General features: G+C 40.8%; 1 protein-coding gene across 7 annotated transcripts in view; it reads left to right on the forward strand.

The window, feature by feature from the left end:
• Elf1 (E74 like ETS transcription factor 1) overlaps nucleotides 1-21706 on the forward strand; it is a 104040-nt gene that overhangs the window by 63798 nt on the left and 18536 nt on the right. For all 7 annotated transcript variants that reach the window (XM_076545439.1, XM_076545440.1, XM_076545438.1 and 4 more), the window contains exons 2-3: nucleotides 197-487; nucleotides 16106-16286. In XM_076545439.1, the coding sequence (XP_076401554.1) occupies nucleotides 416-487; nucleotides 16106-16286 (253 nt within the window). In that variant the 5' untranslated portion in view covers nucleotides 197-415. The remainder of the gene's footprint in view (nucleotides 1-196; nucleotides 488-16105; nucleotides 16287-21706) is intronic.

Genomic DNA, 21706 nt, shown 5'->3' on the forward strand with positions numbered 1-21706 from the left:
TAATGAGGGGAGATTTTATCTCAGGAATGAAGTCTTCAAAGACAGCATGTCTTTAAAAACAAAGCCCTGTGTTGACTAGCCATGCTGACTTGACTTCAGAGCAACAATGATACTTGGAGACACCGCGCTGTGCCACTTGTTACATTTTAGCCAGGTGGTTGCATTTTCACGACTAACCTAAGCTTTTGTTTTTCAGGCCTGAGAAGACCCAGAGAATTGTTTCAGAAAAGGTGCCGGTTTGCTAGAATGTCCAGGAACCAAGGAAACCGGAAGCACTCCATTCTCTGAAGAGGCCTGGGTCTGCAGGAACTGCAGTCTTGCCCAGGGGCTTTAGCAAACCGGCGCTGCACCCCGCTGCTCCAGCCGTGGACCTGTTCGGGACTCTCTCATGTGGATCTAAGGGGAATGCTTTACTATGGCTGCCGTTGTCCAACAGAACGACGTAGTGTTTGAATTTGCAAGTAACGTCATGGAGGATGAACAGCAGGTGAGCCAGAAAAAAAATGGTGTTTAGGAGTTTTCATTAGCATCAGAATATTATTTACTTTGATAGTAAGAAAACTTACTGAAAAAAAATTTAGAAATTAAATATTTGGCAGTAATGTCGTTTCATATTTTAAGTACCAGTTAATTCACTGTATGTAAATGCTACATACAGTGTAGTATTTTGATGTGGTAACAAGGAAATATTTGTGGTTCATCTTGTTTTTCTAAAGTGATACCAAAAAGTAACTACCCCAAGTAATATTTCAAATTACTTTAAAAAGGTTTAGAGAACATACCAATGTCTATAATTAATCTTTTAATTATGGGCTATTTTTTTCAAGTAGATTAAACAATGTGGCCATCTCACAATCACATTTCTCAGTCCAAAGAATATGACCCTGAGGAAGTTTTCTAATTCGTCCAACCTGGATTTGTCATCTGGTGGGGAATTGAATGAAGACTTTCGAAGTTACTGTTCATGAAGTGTGTGTGTGTGTGTGTGTGTGTGTGTAATACATACATACATATATGTGGAATATATGCTGTGTCAATTATTGCCTTTACATGAATTAAGATCTCAAGAGATACTGAGGTAAAGGATTTAAATTTAACTTTGATCCTCTGATCTGTCCACAGTGTGTAAAGGCTAGAACAAAATCTCTTGGAACTTGGTAATTCACTTAATTTAAAATAGGCAAGGATGAGCTGGGTGGTGGTGGCGGCCGCGGCGCACGCCTTTCATCCCAGCACTCTAGAGGCAGAGCCAGGCAGACCTCTGTGAGTTTGAGGCCAGCCTGGTCTATAGAGCGAGATCCAGGACAGGCACCAAAGCTACATGGAGAAACCCTGTCTCGAAAAACCAAAAAAAAAGGCAAGGATATAAGAGGTGGCGTGGGAATTAATGTGTTGAGTAGAGTTAGTTTGCTAAGAATCTTTTAAGAGGCAGTGGGTTTAAGTGTGCTCCATAAGGATGATTACAGGCTGGAGTAAGCCTGGTCCCCAAACTTTAAGTAGACCAGTTTTAATGTCTGTTTTTATTCTAGAAACATAGTTACTACAAATAACACAATTGAGTCTTAGTTTTGGCAGGGCATTGCAGTTTCTTAGCTGTTTGTATTGTATACCAAAGTAATACAATACAAAATTTATAAATATACCTACAAAAGGTGAGAATTTGGACTCAGTAGCCTTAAAATCAAGACGAGAGTCAACTGAGGGAAAGAAGGTCACAACTAAAAGCATATTAATATCGATAGAAACTTAATCTAGAGACAATAGAAGACAGTATTTCGGAGGAGAAAGTGTTTTTGAATTGTTTTAAGACAGGATGTTTGTGTAAGTACTAAAGTTTGAAAAATAGTGTGCTGACTATGGCTTCTTCAGATAAAAGGTCACGTGGTAGGTCCCAGGCTTGCTGTGGTGAGGTTTGATGTGGCACAGAGGACAGAGCCCTGAACCACTCACCATCATGCTCTACTGCACTGGCTCTCACACTCTTGACCACAAGGACATTTTACGTTATAACACCATGTTCTTATTGTGATAAGTAGACTTAGAGGTATACTGCACAATAATGCTTGTACACTTACCATGCTGGATGTACTTAATTTATCTTAGGCTTTTGTTTTTTTATGTCTTTGGGAAGGGTATTGGTGGCTTAACCCCCACCCAGCTCTGTTATTTATTACTTTGTTTGTGCTTTGTTTTTCTGAGACAGGGTCTCTCTATGTAGTTCTTACATTGTTTTCATTATCACTTTATAGATTTGGTATGTGATAAGATAATCCTTACTTGAAAGGGTGGTGTACTATATCTACCGACTTAAGCCTTGGAAACCATTACTTTGCTCTTTTTCCTTGTATATTTGCATATTATGGGCATTTTATATAAATGGAATCATAACATACATTTTCTTGTGGTTAGATCCCTCCCCCCTTTCTCTCCCTCTTCTATATGGGAATTAAATCTAAGGATATAACCCTAGCCTTTAAACATGCTCATCTATGTTTACCATGTATCACATACAAACAGCAACAGCAATTAACAACAACAACAGCAAAAAACCCTTAAGGTGACCTCTACTGAGCCTAACTTTTGGGGGTGCATGGCCAAATTACAATTTATTCTGACTAAAAAAAGAAAAACTTTTCCCTCTTTCAAATTCATGGCCTCTGTTTTTCATTACGTGTTTGTTGTTGCATACATATATGGGTACTGTCTTAGTCAGTGGTCTGTTGCTGTGAAGAGATGCCATGACCATGGCAACTCTTATAAAAGAAAGCATTTCATTGAGGTTTGCTTATTGTTTCAGACCTTTAGTCCATTGTCATGGTGGGAAGCGTGGCAGCATGCAGGCAGACATGGTGCTGGAGAAGTAACTGAGGATTCTACACCTGGATTGGCAGGCAGCAGGAAGAGAAAGCAAGCCATTGGGCCTAGCTTGGGCTTTTGAAAACTTCAAAGCTCACCTCCAGTGACACATTTCCTCCAACAAGGCCACACCTCCCAATGCTTTCAAACCTGGTGCCACTCTCTGGTGGCCACCATTCAAATCTGTGAACCCGTGGGGGCCATTCTCATTCAAACCGCCACATAGATGTGTATATATTCTCAAATACATCTTGCCTAGTCTGTATACTATTACTTATGTCTATGTTTTCAGAGAGCAGATATATGGGCGGGTTTGAAAGGAGGAAGAGGAAAATGATGTTATTATAAAAGAAATAATAAAAAAAGGAAAAATATACTAAAATGAAATAAATGGCAAATACTAGAGCTGGCAGGTGTAAAATGAACTTAGTTTGCTGTGCTTCTGAATACATGGTCCGTCCGTCTGTCCGTCCGTCCTTCTGTCTGTCCATCCAGTGTGTATGCACCATGATGCAGATATGGAGGTCAGACAACATTTTATAGGAGTTGACTCTCTCTCTCTTCACTATATGGGTCCTGAGGGTCAAACACAGGTGGTCAGACTTGGTGGCGGGGCCCTTAGCCCACTGAGCCATCTCCCTGGCCCTAGGCCGGTCCTGGGGATTGTTTATTTCACAGTGTGTGCCTATAATCCCGGAGTTTGGGAGGGCCAAGTATGAGGATCAGTGGTAGAATGCTTGCCTAACATACAAGAGGTTTAGTTCCGAGTTCCCAGAAAGCAACAAAAGAAAAACACAAACCAAAGGCGATTTCCTGTTTCTATTTAGGTAAAATATTGAACGACTTCATCCGTGTGTTTTTCTTGATTACTTATTATATGTCTTACAGTATAAAAAGTTATTTAGTTCCGTGTTATTTAAATGCTATAAAAATTTTTAAAGATAATCTTACTTTTTTTTTTCTTTTTAAATAGACCCAGAAAAATAACTTAGAGAACCTGGATAATTTGAACATACTCAGAAAATTTGTTTTTTTGTCCGAATGTGTTCAAATATCCAGTGAGAGGTGGAGTTTTTACTTCCTTACCAACTTGTCACATACATATATGTCGTACAATTGGCGCATGGCAAAATACTGTCAGAGCTCATTGTGACAGCAGGAAATGCCGAGTGTCTGATTTGTTCAGAATTGGAGGTGAAGGAAGTCATTTCATGACTAAATCAGATCTTCAGAGTGGTGTCTTCAAGGTTGAAATTTTGGGCTAGGCCCCTAGTCTGATTGGAAAGCAGGGCATAGGAATTTGCTTTAAAGATTTATTTTCTTAAGTGTACTGTGTTTAGTGTGTATGTTTACTGGAGAAGTCTTAGAGTCAAGGAGGTTTTCAAGATGATGGGAAGAATGAGGCACCAGCCTGGTTGGGGTGTGTGTGTGTGTGTGCAGTGTCTGTCTGTCTGTCTGTCTGTCTTGGTATAAACATATACTAATTACTGGAAAGTATGCTTATCTTGAACTTGTTATTTAAAAGAAGTATCTGCATTGAGGAAATTTCAAAAGGATTTTTACCCTGCTTTTTGTCTGAGGAAAATGTTTTGAAGCTCTTCGGCTGTGGGCTGTTTTCTAGAGGGCTGTGGCAGGATGTTTCACAATCACCGTGGAACAGACTGAGAGCTGCTGTTAGGGAAACTTGGCAAACAAGTTATATGAGTGCTCTTGTATTTTTTTTTTTTTTTTTTTTTTAACATCTGAAAGCCTGTTGAAAACTTAACAGCACTGAAGTAGTAGTCAGAGTTTTTAAGTTGCTATCTAGGACTGCAGGGCCTGCTGTGGTGAGGGAAATAAAGAAATCTTTTAGCAGAAGCATGTAGAAGCAAGAAGCTGTTCCCGCTGGTCTTTCACCTCTGCTTTCAGTTGATGGTGTCATGACAAATGTGATGAACCACAACCCAGGGGAACTCCGGGGACAGTGTTGAACCTGGAGGAACTGTCCTTGGTTTGATTTTTATTATTGCTGCTGAAATGTTGGCTGAAATTTTGCTTTCAACATATGCTCTAGGATTTACTTGTATATAATAAGCACCCTCCCCCACCCAGCTTGGGCTTTTAAGATTTTCAGTAAAGTTAAAAAAATCTATGAAACTCAGTTTTTCTTACTATAGTGAATCTGGCTTCTAGAAACAGATGCTTCAAAACTGATTTGATAGTTTTGATTCCAGGAAATCTTTCTTCTCCAGTCCCCAGGGTTTGTGGTTTACTTTAGTTCTGTTCCACAAACAAAGCGAAAATCATTTACAAATGCCAAGTGGCAAAAGACCTTGTAACATATCTGTTTATATTTCTAGTATCAGAGATTTGCGTGAATGATAAGAGTTGACCCAATTTAGGCAATACAGTTTTGTGTATTTCTTTCTACCAGGGTTTCTAGACCCTGAGTGCAAATTGGACCCACTTGGGGAAGTTTATTTATAGGCCCTGGCCATATCCTCAGATACTCTGAATTATCTGGTACTCATTTGCTGTTTTAACATGTTTCCCAATATAGAGACAAGGTTAAGTAATGCTAGAATTTAGTGAAGTTCTCTTTCTCAAATCACACCTAGAACTGGGATATGGATCAGTGCTACAGTACCCAGTAAGCATGTGTAATGTTGAGGGTAGAAAAGATGATTAATTTAATTGTTCCAATGAGGAAATCTTTTAGACATGTTTGGAGAGTATTAAAAAAAAATTTTTTTTTTTTTTTTGAGAAAGGGGCTCATGTAGCACAGGCTAGTTTAAGACTTATAATAGAGATAAGGATGCCCTTGATTTATCAGAGAGTGGCTTGAAAAGGATTAGAAGGATTAAAAGTTGTGGCCTTGTTAGAGTAGTGTGGCCTTGATGGAGGAAGTGTGGCACTGGGGTGGCCTTTGAGGTTTCAGAAGCCCACCCCTGCTTCTCTCTTGGCCTGTGGATCAGGCTGCAGCTCTAAGCTACTGCTCCAGGGCCGTGAGTTCTGCCATGTTCCCACCATAATGAAAATGGACTAAACCTCTGCAATTGTAATACTTTCTTTTATAAGAGTTGTCTTGGTCATGGTGTCTCTTTATAGCACTAGAACAGGGCCCAAGAGATACTGTCACTTTATTTCTTTAAGGAAACATCAGGACTAGGGGTGTAGCTGAGGTATAACACTTGCCTGCATGATCAAAGTCCTGGGTTTGATCCCGACACAACAAAAAAGTAGAAAGAAATTTTATAAAAGGAACTACAGATTTTCTTTGGCTGTTAGTAGTCTCTTCGTTTTATACATAACTTTTAAATTTTAATATTTATTTTTTTAAGGTTTATTTATTTATTATATATACAGAAGAGGGTGCCAGATCTCATTACAGATGATTGTGAGCCACCGTGTGGGTGCTGGGACTTGAACTCAGGACCTCTGGAAGAGTAGTCGGTGTTCTGAACCTCTAAGCCATCTCTCCAGCCCCTTAATTTATTTTTTGAGTTGGTGTTGCATAGGTTGGCTTCAATCAAACTGCTGTGGTCAGGTAATCCTCTGCCTCAGTCTCCCTGGTGTCTGGGACTGCAGGAGCATGCCACTATGCTCACTGCTCTGACCCTTTGAAGCTCTTTTCTAAAATCAGTCTTGGAAAGGAGTTAGATTTAAACAATGTAGAACAAAAAACAGGAGTTCAATTATAAAGAATAAAGTCTGTTACTTAAAACCAGCAGTAAATTTACATATCCCTCTATTTCATTTTCATAAGCTTTTGGTATCCGGATAGAGGGAACCAATGTTCAAACAGTAGACTTAAAGCTAATTTGAACTGGGTCCTATTAGGGGTGGAATTTGTCTAACTTATCCTTCTTCATCTATTGATGTTCTAACCCATATTACCGCAGATTGTGACTTTATTTGGAAAAGGGGTCATTGCAGATGTGATTAGTTAGGGTGAATGGAGTGAGCCCCTGCTCTAGGGTGAGTCCTTACAGAAGGGGAAGCTCAGATTCAGACATGTGGGAAGAACATCGAGTGGCCATGAAGACAGCCAAAGAAGTCAGGGGAACTGAGCAGGTCTGCAGAAGGAACCAGGCATATACCAACACCTTCACTTCTGACATAGTCCTCAGCGCTGGGAGAATACATTTCTGTTGTTGAAGGCACTTAGTTTTGGGTACTTATTGTGGCAGTGCAGACAGATTGATTCAAGTCAGAAGTTTTTACTTACTCTAAAAATCTAAATCTTAGATAATTCAACGTGTGAAATTTTGTTTGTTCATACCCTCTTCCCTTCATGGCCCTGGCTAGCCTGAAACTTGTTATGTGGATCCTGGCCTTGAACTTTCGGCAATTCCCGGTCTCTGCTTCTGTAGAGTGCAGGGCTCACCATGCTGTGAGGAATTTTACAATGTGTGGTTTTGAAGGTTTGGATTCTTGATGACTCATACTTTAGTCAGTTGCTAGTCAATCCAGATAAAAGGCAGTTTGAGTCCAGATCTGTAGCTGGAGTCACTGGAGTGTGCGTTTTCCTTCCATTTATGGTAATAGAGGCCAACACCTTGTAGTCACCTGAGATGTGTTCTGTAGTTTCAGGCTTCTCACTTCTCCTGTGTTTCAGTTTATTTCTATTTTATTTTTTTTGTGTGTGTTGCCTGTGTGTGTTTCAGTATCGTACATGTGTGCCTACCACGGAGGCCAAAGAGGGCATTGGATCCCTGGGACTGGAATTTTATAGATAGTTGTAAACTGCCATGTGGGTGCTGGGAATCAAATTCAGGTCCTCCGGAAGGGCAGCCAGTTCTCTTAACCACTGAGAGGTCTCTCTAGCCCCTTGTATTCTTGTGAACACATGAGTTGTTTATTGTATGTGAATTGATAGCACCCTGAAGAAGTGGGAAATGTTCACTTTGAAGTAGGCTCATGATTTCAAATTTTATTTTTTAGATTATAATATAATTTCAATATTTCTTCCTTCCCTTTCCTCCCTCTAAATCATCCCATACACCCATCCTGGCTCTCCTTCAAATTCATGGCCTTAATTTTTTTCACTACTTTTTATTGCATGCATACATATTTACACACACACACACACACACACACACACACACACACACACACACACACACACACACACTTAAATATAACCTGCTAAGTCTATATATGTTCCTTGGGTATGTTTTTAGGACTGACCATTTGGCAGTTGACACCATTTGGTGTGCTCTTCCCTGGGGAAGAGCACTCCCCCGGGGAAGAGCACCTCTCCCACTCCCAGACTGCTTCAGTGGTCTGCAGTTCTTTTTGTAGGGTTGAGGCCTCCTGGGCTCTTCCCCATCCACTTTGGCGTGTCTTTTGGTGTTGTCCTTGTTCAGCTCATGCTTGGGCAGTCATGTTGGTGAGGCTTTATGCGCCGGTGTAGCTATAGCATTATGAGGAGATGAAACACATCAGCAAACTGCCTGATCCTCTGGCTCCTAGGGTCTTCCTGCCCCTTTCTTCCACAGTGTTCCCTGAGCAGGAGTGTTTTGTAGACTGAGTGCCACAGCTCCACGTTTTGACTGGTTGTGGGTTTCTGTAGTGGTCTCTGTCTCTTGATGAGGGGTGAAGATTACACTTATCTGTGGGTATAAAGACAATGTTTATAGATTGTTGTTAGGGATTATTATGTTCATGATTTTAATGAGATGCTCAAGTTGCCTTAGCAAGAGGAGACTCTGTGATCCCAGACCGACAGAACCCTAGGGAAGAGAATGTTAAAGACACACCACCACTCTAAATGCCTGTTAAACTATCGTGTTTCTTTTCTTTTTTCTTTTTTTTAGTTTTTCAAGACAGGGTTTCTCTGTGTAGTTTTGGTGCCTGTCCTGGATCTCGCTCTGTAGACCAGGCTGGCCTCGAACTCCCAGAGATCTGCCTGCCTCTGCCTCCGGAATGCTGGGATGAAAGGCGTGTGCTACAGCCACCCAGCTTCCATAGTGTTTCTAAACAGAGCCAAGGAGATAGGCGTTCAGTTTAATAAAGCCAGCATTTTGCAACTGATGAGTGGGATGCAGATAAACAACCCAGACCCTGGAGTCAGTTCAAGCTAGGGTTCGGTTACTGGCCAACTGTGTCACGTGGTGAAGCAGAGTTGCTGCTCATATCTGATGGGGGGACAAACCAGGACTTCTGGGTAGCATAACCTTAAGTACCCCCTTTGAAAGAGTGTATTTACTTAAAACCATATACACTCTCCCATATCCTTAAGCTCATTTCTAGATTAATTTACGGTAAAGTTTATAGAAACAGTTGTTAGACTACTTTGAGAATAATGACAAGTTTAAAAATGTTCATTATAAGTACAATTTATTTTTCATGTGTGTGTGGTATACATGTGTGTTCACATGTATATGTCTGGGCATGCATGTGTGTGTGTGTGTATACCAAAGGTTGACATTGAGTATCTTTCCCATCACTCCTCACTTTCTTCTGCTTAAGCAGGGTCTGACGTTGGAACCCATACCTTGCCTGTTTCCATAGCCAGCTAGCCAGCTTGCCCACGGGGTCTGTTGTCTTTACCTTCCTAGCACTGGGATGAGAGGTGGCCCCCACACCTGACACTTACGGGGGTGCTGGAGATCTGAGCTTCAGCCTCCATGCTTGTAAAAGAAGTGCGTTATCCACCAAGCCATCTCCTAGCCCCATATACATTTAAAAATTTTAACCTTCAGTTGGTTAGACCAGTGGTATTTGTCTTTCTCTCATCTCTGCATTCCTTTGTATAACACAATCACTCATGTCAGTGTTGGAGAATGCGCTAGGTCTCGTGATTCCTATTTTCTTTGTTAACTTTCTACTGTATGGTGCTGCCCTCTAAATCACAGAACCAGCGCCTCTTTCCTTTTCCTCTCCATTTCTTTATTTTCTTTTGGATACAGTCCTGACTAGCTTGGAATTCACTATGTAAACCAGGCTGGCCTTGAACTCTCAGATCTCAGAGACTCACCTGCCTGTTTCCCAAGTGCTGAGATTAAAGGTATTCTTCATATTTAACTAAACTTTTGGGTCTGAGGAAATATTTTCTTTCCTTTCTTTATGTCTGCATTTTTTTTTTTCACCCTGACATTGCTGAGCATTGAATCTGGGGCCTGTACACTCTACCAGTGAGCTTTATGGCTGACTTCAGTTTTTCCTTTCTTGTTCTCTGTCCCTCCTCTCCTCCTCCATTTCCCCCTCCCATCTCTTCATCTTCTGCTTCATTTTGTTCTCTCTCTCCCTCTCCTCCTTGAGACAGTTCTCTTTTTGTAGCCCAAGTTGACCTGAAACTGTATAACCCAAGCAAACCTCACATTTGGGATCCTCCTGCCTTAGCCCTCCTGATTGTGGGGAGGTCCCTGCAAATGCCATGGTTGCAGAGTAATGACCCTCTTGAGGCAAGAAGGAAATCTAGTTAGCTGGTGCTTGTTCAAGCTTCTAGAGTCTGACCCAGCGCAGTTTATGTTTTACATATTTAAACACGGTACAACTTTAAAAAAAAAGTTTACTCGTGACAATTACTACTACAAAACTTAGGACATGACTACATGACTCCTTTGCAAAGTACATGTCTTTTGTAAAATACCTGTGACCTCTTCCACAAGAATGAGTTCTATTAGCTGGGTGGTAGTGGCACATACTTTAATCCCAGCACTTGAGAGGCAGAGGCAGGCAGATCTCTGAGTTCTAGGCCAGTCTGGTCTACAGAGGGAATTCCAGGACAGCCAGGTCTACACAGAGAATCCCCATCTCAAAAACAAAATAAAACAAAACAAAACAACAACACAAGATTATTATATAATTATATCATTCTTCCTTCCCTTTCTTCCCTCCAAACCCTCCCATATATACCCTCCTTGCTAGTTTTAAATTCATGGCCTCTTTTTTCATTAATTGTTGTCATTGACATGTATGTTACACATATATGTATATATACACACACACATTCCTAAATACAGCCTGTTCAGTCTGCATAGTGTTACTTGTATGCATGTGTTCAGGGCTGACCATTGGGTATTGGATAATCAATTGGGCGGCGGCAGGGGGGTGGGGGGAGGAGTTCTTCCCTTGGGAAGACTATCTCTTCACTGTCAGTATTCCTTAGTTGCCTGTAGTTCTTTGTGGAGGGTTGAGGCCTCTTGTTCTCTTGGCTCCCTGTCCCCCTTCTCTCTCCATCCCCTTTGCATATGTGTGGTAAAAAAGAGATCATTGATGGGGTAGAGGGGTACAATAGAGAGGGGAATGGCAGGATACACGCGATCTGATTGGGGGAGGGGCTCTAACTAGGAAGCAGGGAGGGATAGAAATATAGAAGGAGACAGGAGGGTAAAATCATAGTAAGGATGTCTGAAAAAGTCATAAGGAATCATACCATTATCTGTCTACTTTAAAAATTATCATACATGTACGTCTTTATATAAATAATACATATGTAGTTTAAATGAATTTTTTTTTTCATCTAGGCTGACAGTTCTCCCTCCAAGAGCCAAAGACTATTTAACAAAAACCCAAACACCAGGCATGAGAAGCCCTCTCTGAGCTGTTGGTCAGGACTGTTCAAGAGATCCCCCAAACATTGCTCACTGTTGCTATTAACCCTGGTTGCCCTCCAGAGATGGAAGGTATTGCTGAAGTCATGCACTTGAGATTACAGGCTCCTGAGCAAGAACTCACCTGAATTCCTGCTCCCTGAGGACTAGCTTTCATGGTACCAGAAAGGACCAAAGGAGGGAGGCAACCAGCACCTATAGCCACAACAGCAACCAGCATGGCATGATGAGCCTAAGGGTGAGGTAGTGGCACACATACCTGGTGATAACCAACAGCTCTTTTATTGAACTTAAGACCCTCTCAACAAGAGGAAATCACGCCTGGTATTGAAGTTTTTCCTAATACATTGTTAAATTATAAAAATAACTGAGTATAGCAAACTATATGATGTATACAGGGATGATTTCTGCCAAGGAGCAAAGAAAACTGCTAACAGCAATTTCTCAAGGGAGGGCACTGTGGTAGAAAATAGTGATATTTGACAAGGAGTTCTGGAGCTCTGCGAATAGAGTGGAAAGAATGGTTGTCTTCTCCAGGCAAGCCGTAGTTTTGTAGACTAGAACAAGGAAGAGAGTAATAACAATATCTAGGTATTTAAAATACAGGAGGGTTGGAGAGATGGCTCACGTGGCAAAAGCATGAGGACTGAGTTCAGGTCCCCAGCAGTCCTGTGAAGAGCCATGTGTAATGATGCATACACATAGTCCCAGCACTGGGGGGCAGATAGGAGGAGCTCCTGAGCTCTCTGTTAGCCTGTCCTGCTGGATCTGTGAGCTCCTGGCTGAGTGAGAGGCCCTGTAGTAAAAAATAGGTACAAGCTGGGCCGTGGTGGCACAGGCCTTTAATCCCAGCACTTGGGAAGCAGAAGCAGGTGGATCTTTGTGAGTTTGAGGCCAATCTGGTCTACAAAGCAAGTTCAAGGACAGCTGGGGACGTGGGGGCTGTTACACAGAGAAACCCTATCTCCCTCCCCAAAAAAAAGTACAAAAAAAGGGGAAGGCACCCAACATAGACCTGTGCATACAACACTTGCAGACACCCAAATGTAGGAGCTGTATAAGTTTAGGTAGAATTGTTAAGGTGTTTTTTGTAATATTTTTGTTCTTGCCAGTTTCTGTCCAAATTGCCAGGTCTAGGTTTGCATAGGGAGGAATATTCTGGCTTTATTTGTGTGAGTCCTACACCTGTGAGTTGCATTTGACATGCCTCTGTCTTGGATTTAGTGACTGACCTTGAATATGCTCTTAACTCAGTTCTTTATCTGTCAGTGGCTGGGGTGATGATTTCTGTTCTCCCATGTACATTGAGTGAAATTATGTGAAAATTTATTGAACATTGGGTTCAGCCTCTAAAGCTCCACTTAAAGTGGAGACAGAATAGAAGGTCAAGTGTTTTAGCAGGTGAATGTTCGTATTAGGTTGTATGTATTACATGCAAACTGATTACCTCTCAAGAGAAAGAAAGGGAGGGTCCTTGAAGTGGCTCAGACAGTGAAATCACTTGCTACTGTGCCTGCTGAGCTGAGGTTGAACCCTGGCCAGGGCTTACTTGGAAGGAGCAAACCAACTCCTGCATTGTCCTCTGACTTAGACACGCGGCCTTGAAGTCAAATGTTTATATTTTGCTTTGGAAATTGAATGTTTTCTTTACTGCTTATGTATGTGTTTATGTGTTTCACAATGTAAATTCTTGATCCCCTAGTTTCAGTTTCAAGTCTACTTTTACAGTTTGAAAAGCCAGTTACTTCTGTATAACTTTTCTGAAACAGGAAGAAACATTTTGAAATAAAACCAAATGTGCTTTAAGATCAGCACTTATGAATTTCCTTGTTTAACATTCTTGAAGGTAAAGATACTATCTATTTAACACCCAAGATATATTAGCTTTTAGTACTTAAATTTTTATGATACAAGTAATATCTGACCTTATTCTGCAGTGGTATAAACACACTTGTTTTAAAAGATCAGCACTGTTTAATATACACCAAAGCCATAAGTCATTCCAGTGGAGTATACACTCAACTGAGGAAAATGTCAAAGTCCTTGATGTCATTGTCTGTAAACAGGAATCTGTTCCCACTTAAAGAGAATGTTCTCACAAAGTAATTATCATATTAAGGAGGAAAATTAACCTTACAGTGGAGAAACTTGATACATATCATTTAACTAAGCAGCCAAAGTTTGTATCCCCAGCACTGGACACATGAGTACTTAGGGGCCCTTTGACATGATATATTTTAAGGTATACAACAATACTTCTTTGAATTCTTGTCAAAAATGCAAACTTGATCTAGTCACAAGGAAATGACCAAACACAAATTTTGGGCTATTCTATATAACAAATGACCCCATTCTCTTTCAGAAGTGCTACATTTAGACAGGTGTGGTTATATGTACTGAAACTCAGGAGGCTAAGGCAGGAGGATGACTTTGAGTTTGAGGCAAATCTGGGCTACATAGTAAGATTCCATTTCAACAAAACAAAAGAATGAAATAATAATTACTAAATGAAACTTGTGATCCTACAATGAACTCTGAACTCTTCTGTTTTACCCTGCCCTACTATGAATGACCATTAGTGAGATGATTAGGGAAATTTCAGTCAGATTTGTAGATTATAAAATAGTACAATATCAATGTTCTTTTCCTGCTTTTGATATTTTGTCTGTTTTTATAGAGGCAATGCATTTAGGAAATAAGACTTCAGTATTTTGCATTAAAAAGGCAGTCTGGGGGCTAGAGAGATAGCTCAGCAGTTAGGGGCACTAGCTGTTCTTCCAGAGGACCTGGGTTCTGTCCCCAGCACCTACAAAAGATAACAATACTGGGAACACTCAAGTGTTAGAATTAAAGGAATATGAGTTAAGGTTGTATGAAAATTCTTTGAAGTAGTTTCTCAATTTTTCTAAGTTAGAAATTATTTCATTTAAATAAGAAATTTAAAGGAAGCTGGGCATGGTGGCTTATACTTGTTATCCCTGTACTTGGGAACCTGATGCAGAAGAGTCCCATGAGTTCAAGGTGACACTGGGCTGCACAGTGAGTTCCAGACTACTGTGGGCTATGTAACATAATGAAACAAAGCAAAACAGAAAGGAGTAGCTTAATTGATTTTTAGTACAGCATTAAAACCTCTCAGTGCAGTTTTCTCAATGGTAAAATAAAGTAGCTAGATGAAGTTAAATCTTTCAGTTCTGAAATTCCATAATCTTCTTTGGTTTTGGTGTTATTTTTGAGACGGGGTCTTACTCTGTAGCTTTGGCTGGTCTAGAACTCAGTATGTCGATTAGGTTGGCCTCAAGCACGTGGAGATCCAACAACCTCTGCCTCCCGAGTGCTGGGGTTAAAGGTATGTGCCACCACACCTGCCCTAAAATTCTGTAGGTTTTTTGTTTTTTTTTGTTTTTTTTTTTTGTTTTTTTTTGAGACAGGGTTTCTCTTGTGTAGCTTTGCGCCTTTCCTGGAATTCACTTGGTAGCCCACTTGGTAGCCCAGGCTGGCCTCGAACTCACAGAGATCCGCCTGCCTCTGCCTCCGGAGTGCTGAGATTAAAGGCGTGCGCCACCACCGCCCGGCCAAAATTCTGTAGTTTTATAAACAAACATTGGTAGGAAAAATTCATAACTTTAATACAGTCATCCTTAAAGAGGACAGTAATAGAAAATGTGAGTTAATTGTTTTCATGTGAGTCGAAGGATGTGCAAGTCAAGGCTTCCTGCCAAGTAACAGTGCAATAGTTGAACTGAGATGTTCTTCTGTGAAAGAAACTTTAGTAAGAGTTTATTTAATTACATTTCATTGCATTCCACTTCCTGGTTCATGCTTAGGCATAATTTTAAAGCCTATTTTATTGTTTTTTAATCTAATGCTGTATTAAAATGTACTTTTATAATTACTGATGAAAACCTGGCCATTAAGATGAAGAAGCAGCTGGGCGGTGGTGGCGCACACCTTTAATCCCAGCACTCTGGAGGCAGAGGCAGGCGGATCTCTGTGAGTTCAAGGCCAGCCTGGGCTACAGAGTGAGTTCCAGGACAGGCTCCAAAGCTATACAGAAAAACAAAACAACAACAACAAAAAAAACAAAACAAAACCCAGACGAAGAAGCAGGCATAGTGGGGCACACTTGCAGTTGTAGCATTTAGATGGAGGCAGGAGCAGCAAGAGTTAAGGTTGTTCTCTGCTAACTAGCCAGCAGGTCAGCCTGGGATACGCAAGACCCCGTCTCTTAAGAAACTGAGACAAGATTAATTATTAAAGGCTAGGTGTTATAGTTTCATAGCCCTTATAAACTAAAAAGATTAACGTGTAAGTATTAGAGCCAGGTATGGTGGCACATACTTGTAACCTTAGAGTTTAGAAGCGTAAGTTTAAGATCAGCTGCAAAGGGAGATTCTGTCTCCCAAAGCTAAGACAAACACACATACACACGTGTGCACGCACTCGAGCTACCATTCCCCCACACAAACCAGTAAGATGATGTAGGGACTAAATTGCTATAAACTGTAAAATAGGGTGGTGTGTGGATCAGTGTTTGAGTTCTTCCTAGCCTGCCTTAGGCCCTGGGTATAGTATCCACCTAAGAAAATGAGAACAAGTAAGTTACAAATGCGTGTCCAGTGTTTTTGAAAAAGTGAGGAGAATGTTTTTGAATTGTAGCCAACAAAAGCAGAACTGTTCTCTTTACCTCTGTTCCCATCTCTTGCAGCTTGGCGATCCTGCTATATTTCCTGCTGTCATTGTGGAACATGTTCCTGGCGCTGATATTCTCAATAGTTATGCTGGTCTGGCCTGTGTGGAAGAGCCTAATGACATGATTACTGAAAGTTCATTGGATGTTGCTGAAGAGGAAATCATAGACGACGATGACGATGACATCACCCTCACAGGTGTGTGTGTGTGTGTGTGTGTGTGTGTGTGTGTGTGTGTGTGTTACTGTTACAGGTGGTCAGAGTCTGGACCAGGTGTTTTCACATTCTTAGTCTTTTATCCAAAGATTTAAAAATAAGGGCTCACATAGATTTGCAAAAGTAGTAGGTAACTTTGTCTATAGGAGAGCAATAATGGAAATTATTATAGAGGGATATCCTATCAAGAGTGATAGTGAGATTATTCAAGGGCCCCAGGGTAAAATTTAGAGTCTTTTTTAAAAATGGGTTTTAAAGGAACAAGGGGCTGGCTACTAAGTGTAGTTTGGATGTTTTTTTTTTTTTATTTTTAATTGATTAGGTTGTTTTTCTATTATGCATTCTTCATCCCATGATGCATCTGGTTTTAATTATATGCATGTCAATTATGCATAGTCAGAAGATAATAGAGTGAGTTCTCTAAAGGTTACTGGCAGGCACAGTTTTGCCTTACTGTACATGCACCCAAAACCAGTTCAGGATGAATAGGCCTTCTGTTTGTTTTATCTGTATATGTTGGAAACACACTTGACTAGAAATAGTCTTTACTTGATAGTTACGGAGTAGAGAAACTTATGTTATTGTTAAAAGATGTGTAGCCTGATGTAGAGTCGGGGCCAAGGGGTTCTGGGGTTGCTAGGTGTATTGTTTGAAGAAGGGTGTGTGTGCATAGTATGTGCAGGTAAGGAAATTAGGCTGCTAAGTACATTATTACCATGGAGAGATGTGCTTGACCCCAAACCAAATGGAGGTCCCAGGGTCACTTGACTACCTGCAGAAGCTAAAGCCTGGATGAAGAAAGTGGCACATTCTGCCGCCTCACCTGTTTGAAACGGCTTTCTTGATCCCCCTTCCCCCCTAAATACATTGAAATAGACATGAGAAGACTTGATTCAGAATCGCGTCTTCCCTGACTGCTTGTATATACCAACTGCTACGTTCCTGAGAACCAAGCGAAAGCTGTTTGCAGGGAAGGAGATAGGAAGGCTGTTTTCTTACTAGTGAGGTCTCAGGAAACCAGACAGTAAGCCAGGACCTAATGTGTGCTGAAGCCCTGGGATTTACAGAGGATTTCTGTCAGGGTCAGATCTAGGATAACATTGAAAACTGGAAGAACGGATTGTGGAAGAGGGAGGTGTATTAATGCTTTTATCAGTTTTAGAAAATGGTATGTGCTTTATCTTTGTACCATTTTGTTTTGTGTGTGTGTGGTTTTTTTTTTTTTTTTCTTTTTCAAGATAGGATTTCTCTGTGTAGCCCTAGTTTTCCTGAAACTTGCTGACCTTGAACTTAGAAATCTGCCTGCCCCTGCTTCCTAAGTGCTGGGGTTAAAGGTGTGTATCATGACTTCCCTGCATTTTACCAGTAATTTGGGAAGGGGGCTTTGTATGATTTTTAGATTTATTTTTATGACTGTTTTGCCTCTATGTATATATGTACACTATAAGCATGCCTGGTACTTATGGAAACCAGAAGAGGGTGTTCAGATCCCTTGAAACTGGAATTAACCGGTTGTGAGCCATGATCTGTGAGCTGCCGTGTGGGTGCTGGGAGTTGAACTTGGGTTCGCTGTCAGAGCAGTTCTTAAGCCCCGAGCCATCTCCTCAGCCCTGACTCTGTAAGTCTCATTTTCATATGTTGTGGTCAGAAGTGTTAAGGATATTTGAGGAAATTACTTGGAAGCAAGGATTTGCATCTTGATTCTTAAAAGAAATTGATTTGGAAATATACATAATAGGTAGAGTTGAAGTTTTTAGTGGCATTGTGACTGCCTTGTTCTCAGCTCTGTCTTGGCTTTGGCTACAATACTTAACACATAATATGTGTTCAATAAAAACTTCTTATATAGTAACTTATGCTAGCAAATACTAAAACTTTGAAGTTAGGATATTGAAAGCAAAGTGGTATAAGTGAAAGAATAATTGGATTATTAGAACTGACTATGTCTAGATGCATGTGCTTGTCTATTTAAGAAGTTAACACATGGATATTTGGTGGGGGAGGAAAAAAAGAAAAATTCTTACCTAAAAAATATACAGAAGAGGTCTGGACCAATGGCTTAGAGGTTAAGACCATTGGATGCTGTTCCAGAGGACCTGGCTTCAATTCTCAGTACCAGCATGGTAGCTTACAACTGTCTGTAATTCTAGGTCCAGGGGATCCGATACCCTCTTTTGACCCCCTAAGGGCACCATGCAATGGTATACATAAATGCATACATACAGGCAAAACACTCATACACTTAAAAAAATTTAAAGTAGCAAAGTAGACCCTAAGTTTAATATAGGAAGAACAAAAAACTTAAAAAAGTTATGCTAGATAATTTTTTGGTAGCAAAAGGTTTTCTATGTGTGGGAAGGAGAAGAAAGAACATTGACCTTTTCAGCAGATATTGGAAACAGCTTTGATTCCCCCCAAATTATAACCAAAATAAAAAAGACAAATGACTAATGTGTAGAGCGAGTTTAAAAGCAAGTTAGCAACTGTAAATGGACAGAATTTGATTAGTTATGTTAATGAGTAAAAAATGTAAATGTCTAATATGTGTGACCAAGTTACTTGTTTAGTAAACCAATATATACAGTGTGCCTGGTACATGATGGCACTTGGGAAGGTGGAGGCAGGAGAATCAAGGGCTCACTACCAGCCTGAGCTTCGTGATCCCCTATCTCAGAAAGAAGAAAAGAACCAAATCTAGTGGGGAGTGAGAATATCATTTTACCCAACATGCTGAAGAGATGATGAAAGATAATTAAAAAGATGCTAACTTTGTGGCATAGAACCCTTAGGCCAAAGGGTTTTAAACTGGGCTTAAATTTTTGTCAAGTCCCCCCACCCCGACCCCAAAGATGTGGGATCATATGTAGCATCTTTTATTTGGCCAAAGATTCATGCAAGGAAATACTAGCAAGGAGCTGGGTTTCTGTTATTTGTATACTTGGAAAGACTAGACCAAGACTAATCTTGAGGACTCACGATAGAGGCTAGCTGAGCCTGGGGTAAGAGCAGCAGCCGGATTTGGGGCTGAATAAAGTTGCAGTCCCCTGTCATAGTAAACGGAAAGGTGACAGATTGTCAGCCGCTGAATGTTTATTATGTGATAAATTTGGATAATTTCCTTAGAACTTTTCAATTTTAAGTGGCGTTTTAGTGAAGCATGGATCTATTTCAGACTTCTTGCTGTCAAGCTAGGACCTGAGTTCAGTGTCTGGGACCATGAGGCAGAAGGAGAGAATGACTTCTGCAAGTTATCCTGAGACTGTCACACATGCTGTGGTGCCTGTGTTCTCCTTCCCTCCACCCCACATAGAAATTAATGTAACAAGATGTAGAAATACAGCACAATTCCCTTAAGTGCCTTATCTTGATTCTTCTTCCATCATCTTAGCTAAGCAGTATACACTTGTCAAGAAGATGAAATGATCATTGGTTATAACATTATCAACGAAGCCCAAGTCCTACTGAGATCTTACCAGTTGCACACATTGCTTTCTTTCTAGAATACCTGTTCCCATTCTCATGTGCCGTTTTGTCATTAGACTCAACAGTCTGGACCCGTCTCTCTGTCTTTCCTTGTCTCTCATAACTGTGACACTTCAGAAGTACACTAGTTATGGACTCTGTAGACTGTCCCTCAGTTTCAGCTGTATGGCATTTCTATATGGAAATGCACATTTTATGAGACTACCACAAAAATAGCAATATCAACCTAACCCATAGTTTTGAGTTTGTAAAAAATGTGTATCATTTAATTCTAATATTAATACAAAAAAAAGAGCAGAATTTAGAAAGGTTAAATACTGTGCCTAAGATTGCATTTGTATTGAGGCAACATCTGATTCTTATATTCTCTGTTTTCTCAGTGTCTTCTGTGGTTAGGGTTACCTCGAGCATGTTAGGCACGTGCTTTATCGCTGAGCTATATCTCCAGCTTCTAGATTCACTTTTATCTTCTTTGTTAGAACAAATCTATGAATGCATTTTTGGTGACTCTAAGCTTACTTCTCCATTATCACTAAGGGAGTTGGATTGGTCAGAATCTAGTTTCTTTTCATTGCTGGCTGTGATTGATATGATTTCTGTAATGACCACCTCTGTCATGTGTCTGTTGTGTGACTTGGCTTGACCTGATGGGTTTTGCAGTGTATTTTGATGTAACTTCAAGCCTTAGAGTTGAATTCTACTCAGTGTTAATTGGAAACCAATGTCTTCTGAAAGAATGCTTATTCCTGGGTTTAGTCATCGATAAAGAACATTGATCTCCAAAGAGGAAATTGAACTAGGAAAGCAAGCCGAGGAACTTTAGACAAGAAATTGTTTTAGTTGAGTGTATTATTCCTTTGCATTTAGGCTTGAAGACAGCAAATGACAAGATATAGGCGGATTCCTTCCTAGGAGATAGGAAAGTCTTGGGCTGGCCCTGGAAAGCAAGCCACATCTTAAAAGCCAGATTATCTGTAGCTTGTTCCTTCCTCCTCCCTTTATTTTCTCACCACTCAAGTCCTTAGATCCTTGGTGCTCATCTAAGCAGTGTGATGAGAAAGGGAAGCAGGTCTAGTTCCCTTCATTCCAGAGTGGGGAAGGTAGTACTAAGCCTTTGAGAAGCTGGGTGGGGGTTGGGGGGAGGAGGGCAGAGACTGGCAAGGGATGGAACAACACCGGCTGGTTTGCCAGGGCTAGTGTAACACAGTACCGCTTCACTAGCTGACAGAAATGTTTCCTTGTAGGTCAAGGTGCTGGCTGGCTTGGTTTCTTTCCCCCATGCTTACTGATGACTGTCTTCTCCCCTACCTTCATATAGTCTCCTGATTACTGTACACATCCAGGTTTCCTACTCCCCTGTGATGACCTCATTTTAACTGGTCTTCTTAAAGACAGTCTGCACATCTTCTTGGTGTCTTCTGTTGCTTGTTTTGGTTGTGGTAATGGTTGTTCCTGGTGCTGGGATGGAATCCAGGGTCTTGAGTATGGTGCAGCAGGTGCTCTACTGCTGTGTTCAGCACCAGCTGAAAGGAATTTTGAGAGATACAAATGGTATTATATAATTAGTTAATGTTAATTTTTTAATGCATGATGATATCATCGTGTTACACTCCTTATCTTTTGGAAATATCTTTTAGAAATCTGCTTGTAGACCCAGATTTGTAGTCCAAAACTTGGGAAGCTGAGACAGAAGGAGCAGCTATTCTAGGCCAGCCTCGGCTACATAGTGTGTCTGAGGCCAGGGTGGGCTATAATAAGGTCCTGTATTTAAAAAAGAAAAAGCACTTGTGAAAGAAGCCCAGTGAGTAAAGGCACTTGCTGCCAGTGCCCGACGAGCATGGCATTCAGAAAGAAGCAGCTCCTTCGGCTTGTCCTCCGACCTCCACACGCATGCTGCGGTATGAGTGTACCTACACACA

The sequence above is a fragment of the Peromyscus maniculatus genome, chromosome 9 (genome assembly GCF_049852395.1).
Source record: "Peromyscus maniculatus bairdii isolate BWxNUB_F1_BW_parent chromosome 9, HU_Pman_BW_mat_3.1, whole genome shotgun sequence".
In the NCBI taxonomy this organism is placed as follows: Eukaryota; Metazoa; Chordata; class Mammalia; order Rodentia; family Cricetidae; genus Peromyscus; species Peromyscus maniculatus.